The sequence below is a fragment of the Microtus pennsylvanicus genome, chromosome 9 (genome assembly GCF_037038515.1).
Source record: "Microtus pennsylvanicus isolate mMicPen1 chromosome 9, mMicPen1.hap1, whole genome shotgun sequence".
NCBI lineage: Eukaryota > Metazoa > Chordata > Mammalia > Rodentia > Cricetidae > Microtus > Microtus pennsylvanicus.
In genome coordinates this window covers 49,724,257-49,732,393 of record NC_134587.1, presented here as the reverse complement: position 1 = coordinate 49,732,393, position 8,137 = coordinate 49,724,257, and the positions used below count along the sequence as shown (strand labels likewise).

The 8,137-nt window shown below is 41.5% G+C and overlaps 1 protein-coding gene across 1 annotated transcript in view; it reads left to right on the top strand.

Annotated features, from left to right (window-relative positions):
* The first annotated feature begins 1,318 nt into the window (after positions 1–1,318).
* Positions 1,319–8,137, top strand: part of LOC142856684 (complement C5-like) — a 44,456-nt gene continuing 37,637 nt past the window's right edge. The window contains exons 1-3 of the mRNA XM_075984360.1: positions 1,319–1,438; positions 1,748–1,940; positions 4,287–4,449. Coding sequence (XP_075840475.1) covers positions 1,359–1,438; positions 1,748–1,940; positions 4,287–4,449 — 436 coding nt within the window. The 5' untranslated portion in view covers positions 1,319–1,358. The remainder of the gene's footprint in view (positions 1,439–1,747; positions 1,941–4,286; positions 4,450–8,137) is intronic.

Sequence of the window (8,137 nt, the reverse complement as noted above, 5' to 3'; positions counted from 1 at the left end):
TTCAAGGCCAGCCAGATCTACAGTGTATTCCAGGACAACCAAGGCTCTATAGAGACATCCTGTCCTCAAAACCAAAAACTGATTTAAAAAAGAGGAAAATCAGCTGTCACTGGAAATACTATTAACTCTGCTCAATCTGACCTCCTGTATTAAACTGTAGAAACCCTCACAGGAGCATGGAGGTATAAAGTGAGGCTTTCTATGACTGAATGCAAACTCTGGGGAGGGACACGTGCATTCAAAGACTCACATCCCTGTAAGCACTGAGTGTCTACTGGCTAGGGAATCAGAGGAACTTCTCTGCAGGGTTTCCAGGCCAACACAACCCTTTTCCATATACTGCACTGCTTCTTCTCTAGACTGGGATGAACCCTGGATATAGTCCTTGGACCATCTCTGCAGACCTACATTACCCTTGGCCATCACCAGTACCAAGGATGCTACTGCTGCTTTTTCAGGTCAGATTTGTGCTATTTGTCTGTCTGTCTGTCTGTTTGTGTTTCTTTTTTTCTATCTATCTATCTATCTATCTATCTATCTATCTATCTATCTATCTATCCATCTATCTCTATCTATCATCTATCTATCTATACTCTTTCTCTCTGTCCATCCATCTATCTATCCATCTATCTTCTATCTATCTATCTATCTATCTATCTATCTATCTATCTATCTATCTATCCATCTATCTATCTACTATCTATCTATCTATCTATCTATCTATCTATCTATCTATCTATATTTCATTTATTTGGTTACCAAGACAGACAGGGTTTCTCTGTGAATCTTTGCCTGTCCTGGAACTTGTTCTGTATACTATTCTGGCCTTGAACTCACTGAAATCTGCCTGCCTCTGCCTCCTGAGTGTTGGAATTAAAGATTGGTCAAAATCATTCTAAAACCATGCATTTAAAATAAAATCCAGTTGAGTCTTTCATCAATCTCAGAGACAAATAAAACCTGCTAGAATCAAGTTGAAGGTAGCAGGGTGTCAGCACAAAGGACCTGGCTGAGAAATGAAAGTCAGAGGAAAGCGGCTCCTGGCTCCCAGCGCTGAGCCTTCCTGCACAGTGACAAGCACCCAGGTTAGGACCCTTTTACTTGTATTCAAAAAACAAGTCCCTGGGTCTAAGTTGATGTCAAACACCGCTGTCTTTATTACTGGAGATGACAGGATGCTAAAACATGTTTTGTGTTTATTAACATAGCCTCATGTGCCCATTCCTGATCTTAACTTTCTCACTCAGAGATCTTTTTCTATGATGTTAATAATTAACCAGAAAACTAATTTACCCAAACTCTTCAACCCAGTTTATTTAAAATAAAAGTAGCTTAAAGAAGGTCGGGCTCATGGGTTTATGCCTCTTTCCACCATGGGCCTTTGGGGAGCACTTTGCTTTTTAATTTTCCTGGGCAAAACTTGGGGACAGGAACAAACGTAAGTAAAATGAGCCATATTCACTTTCCTGGGCGTCTTACCTGTGGTGAGTGAAATGGAGACTTGGGTTGTATCGATTCGATAATAACTGTCTGATTTTGACATAAGGAGTGGGTAGTCTCAGCTGACCATGAGAGCCATGGGCACGTCTGGATTTGGTGAGCGGCTAACAACATAACTGATCCCGTGAGACAGCTACCTGTAACAATGACAGATTGGTTTTCTAGTCAGCAAAAATGCAGAGTAAAATACCAAAAGTATAAGAAAACCTGCAAAACAAACGAAACTTTTCTTTTACAATTTAAACAGCTTCGTCATTTCAGCACCCAAAGTCTTCCATGTCGGAGCATCTGAAACTGTTGTAATTCAAGCCCTTGGCTACACTGAAGCATTTGATGTGACAATCTCTATAAGAAGTTATCCTGATAGAAAAGTGACCTACTCTTCAGGCTGTGTTAATTTATCTCTAGGAAATAAATTCCACAACTCGACACTATTAACAGTATGTACTTATTCTTTGTTTTTTTAAGTGTTTTTGGTAAAAGTTGCGCAACACTTGAACCTTGGTAAAACTGTAGTCGTTACTGTTGCTCCATAGCTGTGTGGTTGTGAGACGGTAACAGGGGAGTGAAGAGTGAAACCCCAAACTCTGTGCAGAAAATTACATTTGATTTTGAGCCAAGTGCGCTATGCCCACATCCTTAAAAATAAACTCCTCTCTGTGAAAACGTTTGGAGATGAACAGGAAATATCTTGAGGTGAAATTAGAAAAGGGAACTGCTAACTGAATGTGCACACGGGCTGTTGGGTATTTGCTAAAGTTCAGTATTCTTCAGCTGTACATAGAGTTCCCATACTGGGGGACTGCTGAGTGCTAGAGCCAGCAACTCTCTGGAAACACACAAGGGTAGTAGGGACAAACTGCTTAAATAACTGCCGTTCATTGAGACATCTATGCTCAGACTGGTTAGAAACTTCTTTATTTTGTGCATGTTCATTGTGGATATTGATGGATTTCATAAAGACAAACTCCTGCAAGTGTGATATGTTCTTTGACTGTATTGACCCCTTCACCCCACCTCATCCACTCTCCCTTTTCTCTTCTCCTCTTATTTCACGTGTGTGTATGTACACAATCTTTGTGTCATGTGTGCACAGTGACAGAAAACACGCAGTATTTGCCTTCTGAGTCCTGCTTCTTTCACTTTCTATGGAGACCTCCCGTTGCATCCATTTCCCGGCAGTTTTGTCCTTTGTGGCTGAATAAACTCCCCCATATGTATCGCATTTGCTGTGTCAACTTAGCTGCTGATGGACAAGCAGACGGTCTCCATAGTTTGGGAGTCGTGAACAGTGCAATGATGAGGATGATGAATATTGCAAGCCTCTCTCACCACGTTGACTTTTATCCCTCCTCGGAGATCCCCAAGTGCTGCAGCTGGGCCAGAGGTAGCTCTATTTTTAGGAACTCCCACACTGGTTTTCCTTCTGCCTGCACCAATTATCACTCCATCTAGCAATGCATAAGGATTCCCTGCCCCTACATCTTCCCCGGCATTCTTGGTTCTGTTACCATTCTCAATGATAGCTGTTCCTCCTGCAGTGAGATGGAATCCCAGTGTCATTGGCGCTCTCCAGATGGTAAGGATGTCAACAGATTTCCACATGTCCACCTGTCCCCTGTGCTTCTCTGCTTATGAACTGTGTGATCGTTTCATTAGCCAATTTATTTCTTAGCTTGCTTGGAGTTTTGTTTTAGTTTTAGTACTTAGTTTTAAAAGTTCTTTATTCTAGAAATAATTTGTCTCAAAATGCTAACATTTTATTATGATGTCAGACTATGAAAAGATTTTATAATTTATTATTATTTTCCTACACTGGTTTTAGTTAGTTTTGTTGTTTGGTTATGTTTATAAGACAGATTCTTACCATGTAGTCCTGGATAGACTTGAAAACAATATCTTCCTGCCTCAGTTTCTGTAGTGTTATACTGTGCTATTAGTATTACTGTTATTATTTTTTTATTTATTTATTGTTATTCAGACAAGGCGTGGAAAGGAACAACCTAGAGTGGGTGAGAATGTTGTCACATTCGTAGATACAGTGCTATTGCCAGAACTGTTGATCTGACTCCAACAAGACAATTTGACATACAAGATAGTAATCTTTGCCTGTAACAATATTCTAATAGCTTTGTCTGCTCAGGAAGAAGTTACATAAACCAGGCTGGACTTGAACTCGCAGAGATCTGCCCTTCTCTGACGCCTAAATTCTTGGATTAAAGACATGCACCACTACAGGCTCATTATCATTTTTTACAATTTCCTGTTAATGGGTATTTTGCCTACATGTGTATTTGGGCACCACAGCATGCAATAACAGAGGAGAGAAGAGGAAGTAGGATTCCTGGAACAGGAGTCAGGTGATTTGAGCTGCCACTTGGGTGCTGGGAATGGAACCTTTGTCCTCTGGAAGAGCCACCAGTGCTCTTAACTCCTGAGCCCTGTCTCCAACATCTCTTTAAAATTATGCAATGCACAAGCTCAATTTTGCAGCCAGGTGTTGGTGACACATGCCTTTAAACCCAGCACTTGGTGGGCAGAAGCAGGTGAGTTTCTGTGAGATCAAGGTCAGACTGGTCTACAGGAAATAGTTGCAGGACATCTCCAAAGCTACAGAGAAATCCTGTCTCAAAAAACCAAATACCAAGCCAAAACAAACAAACAAAAACCAGCAACAAGCTTGAATTGGTCTTATGAGTTTGCAGTGGTTTTTCCTACAAGGTCAGCACGCTTTAGGACTTCACAATCACACTTTCACACCGTCATGTTTGTTTGTTGTTTTTCAGATTCAGGACAAACAGTTGTCTCAAGGACAAAGCTCATTTTCATATGTGTATTTGGAAGTCGTGTCAAAGCATTTTTCAAAATCTGAAAAACGGCCAATCCTCTATGACAATGGCTCTCTCTTCGTCCACACTGACAAGCCTGTGTACACTCCGCAGCAGCACGGTAGAGTATCTGATGCTTCTTCCAAGGGAGAATGACATAAAGATGTGGAGCTTTGAACATCTGAAATTGAGTGTAGACCAGTTTCTACCTAACTCAAGAGAAACTTAGATCTTCATGACTTTTATATTTTCACATAGCATTTTCACTTGTAATTAATAATGGAATTAGTAAATTAATAACATAACCAATGATTACATTATCTTTCCTGTCAGAGTATTGATCCATCAAAAATAGAGAAGACATGATTGCAAATACAATTTTGGCACTCGGAAATAATTTATCTTAAGATCTTCTATTTAAAACAAACTTGGATTTAGTAGGTAGTTCCAATGTTGGAAAAAGAACCCCTGTGTAAAGGGTTAGACCTTGGCAGAGTCTAATGTACATTACAGAGGTGAGCAAGTGCTGATTGTCCACGGTGTATCACCTGAGAAAGTGTCTGTTGTGCATGGTTTCATATTCATAGTTTTCCTGGTGAGGGGAATGGCAGGAAAGACACTGTGACTGAGGAAAATCTACATTTCCCCCCATGAACTGAAAATAAGACATAGGAAGAGTCAACATTGCTTGCAAAACCTTCTGCCTTTCTCCAGGCCACTTGCCATTTCTGGACAATTAGAGATGAATTTAGGGAAGATGTACATTGCAGGAAGGAGCAGGAATGTTTTTATTAGTGCAGCTTTGGGGGACAGATGGACAGAGGCAGAGGTACTGTCACGTTTTGTTTTGGTGTTTACTTTGTGCACAGTAGAGACCTTCTAATTTTGGTGGAAGCTGGTGATGTCCATGGTGAGGTGAATGGGGCTGTATGATAATCAACACATTCAGCAGGGCCACCTGTTATGTTGGCTTACAAAGGAAACCTAGACAGGGTCAGGATGTTTTCCCCAGCTCAGACAGTGAGTCATTGCCAGAACTGTTGATCTCACTTCAACAAGACGACTTCTTATATGAGATAGTAGTCTCTGCCTATAAGAACAATCTAAAGACCTTATCCTACTGATGTATTTAATGTGAAGACACTTGAAGGATGATTATCTTAAGCATCTTTGAATAACGGCTTAGTCTCCAAGGCTTTCTAGGATAAAGGACCTTAGAATATTGTCCAGAGTCCTTCAGTTCTTCACAGCCTGGGTCCCACCCTCTATCCTACGTCCCTTCTCTGCTATGTCCCCTCAGCTGTGGTCTCAAGTTAGTTGCTTTTCCTGCTACTTCTCAGGCACATGGAGGTGGATGCAGTGTTACTTCTGCATAGTACGTTTTTATCTTTTTCTTTGACTCAGTAACTCCTGCTGGTAGCATCCGCATTCACGGATCCCTTCTGGAACCTGCAACTGCAGCTCGGCCTGCCTCCCCCAGCACATGTTCTCTCTCTCCTCCTTGTCAGTGCTCGGGATAAGTCCAGGGCCTCAAACATCCCAGGCAAGTGCTCCATCACTTAGGAACATGCCCAGTCCTCTCTTTTGTTGTCTCAAAATCCAAGGGCATGACCTATGCAGCATCTGCACCTCCGTGATACTGGAAACCTACATGACTGTGTATCTCCTCTCCTAGAGCATCAGGCGGCATGCATATCAGACTTGTTCACCACTCTTATCTCACTGTCTAGCACAAAGCAAGCATTGCAATTAAGTCATGGCTTTAATACACAGATTTTATTTATCTTGCCTCTGATACCCTAAGATTAATATTCTAAATTAAGTAAAACCTAGGTTAGAAAGTATGCAAATAATAGTCACTGAAATCATAATGATAACATAAACATTTGTTACTCCTTTTCTGCTGAGTCATGTGGAGACTCTGTTAGTGCCTGTGAGTGTTATTGGGAGGTGACACAAATCTTCCTGTTTTATTAATGAGTTTTAGAGGATAAGATAACTCACAACAGGAAGAGGAAGCAGCGAGACAAGACCACAGTTTTCAACTTTAGAACTTGTGATCGTAGGCTTTTCCACACTCTGCTAACAACTATTTCTTGACACCTGGACAGGGAAGGCAGGTTTGTCATAGACGGGAGGGACAACATGAGGGAATGACAGCACTGACGGGAGGAGAGCACAGGATGTGGGCGACCTGCTCATCATACTGGCTATACCTTGTTACCTGGTGAAACAGAATTTCCTGGGACATCTCCGTGGAGTTACACAGTATGGACCAAGAGTCGAAATGGTGTAGGGCTTAGGGCACTATTTCTATTTTAGTGTGGGGACCAAGACTTGGCTATGATTTGAGTTGAAAACCCTCAAAGAATGAAAATGTGTCACCATGCCCCTGCAGAGTCAAAAGCTATACCATTATGTTCAGCCCAGAAGCAGACAGTGCAGCTTAGCAACTGAGCTCTGGTAGGCACCCTGATCCTCCAGATCTTTGGGTCTTCTGCCTCCTGTTCCATAGCTCTCCCTGATCTCAGGTCCGGGGCTGTGTTTTAGTTATACCGTATGGTGCTGGGCAGCCACGGTCACGCACCCTCCGTTTTTGTAGCAATTATGAATCTGTGTAGATAGATGACACACAACTGCCATGGGGATATTTTAAAGGCCTCCTACATGCAAGAACAGCTATAGACAGTCAGTGGATGCTCAGAGAGGGAGGCTGGGTTTTTTCCAGGGAGGAGCCCCCACAGCTGATCCAATCCTGAGCAGTCCACCCTAAGCACATGCACATAGGAACAACACTAAATCAACATGTATGTATGTGTAAATATAACAATAACAGGTATGCAATCATACTACTCATGCATATGATTCCAAAAAATAAAGACTTTAAGCTAAAAGATTTTGAGCACAAAAAACAAAGATAAGGAAGATGTTTTAAGGGATCAGATTCAAATTTATAAAGATTAAAAACTACTAAAACAGAGAGGGAAATACATGAAATGTTCCACTAATTGTTTTCTGTGAATCACATTTTTTGTTGTTGGGAAAAATAAGGTTTGACTGTGTAACAACCCCGTCAGTCCTGGAAATCACATGGTGGTAGACCAGGCTGACCTTGAACTCATAAAGATCATCATGCCTCTGCCTCCCAAGAGCTGGAATTGAATGTATTTGCTGCTGCCTGGCTCTGTGAATGAAAAGAAGAAAATTAAGCACAAATCAGCTGTGAGACATACAGCATTTAGAGAGTGGAGAATCTCACGGGGCTTGGTGGTGTGTGTCCATGAACCCAAAACCAGGGAGACTGATGAGAGGAGGTTGGGAATCACAGGCTAGCCTGGGCTACTTAGCAGGGAAACAAAGAGATGTGTTTCCGTACAGAGTGCTTACCTAGGATGTGCAAGGACCAGCAGTTCTGCAATGTCACCTCTATTTTTTTAATGAGGACAGAACAATCACAGGACCTGGGGCAACAGATACAACAGAATCACACGATCACGGCTTATTACGGGAAGAGCTAATTTGGAGCCTTGCTATTTTTTATAAGCAGGAGAGTTTATGCTATCTGAATCAACCACCTCTTTGCCCGACAACCCTCCAGCCCTAATGTAAGGCAGTATTGTATGGTTTCATACAACCTACAGCGGAGCTCACTCTTTTGTTGTTATTAAATTCCCAATACATGGAGGACTAAGTACAGAAATAACTAATTTTATACTATGCACATGTTTCCAGCAAGTTGAACATAAATATTTTCAGAAGTTAACTTTCCTATTGACTATAAGTAAATCTCAAGGACTTATGTTAAAATG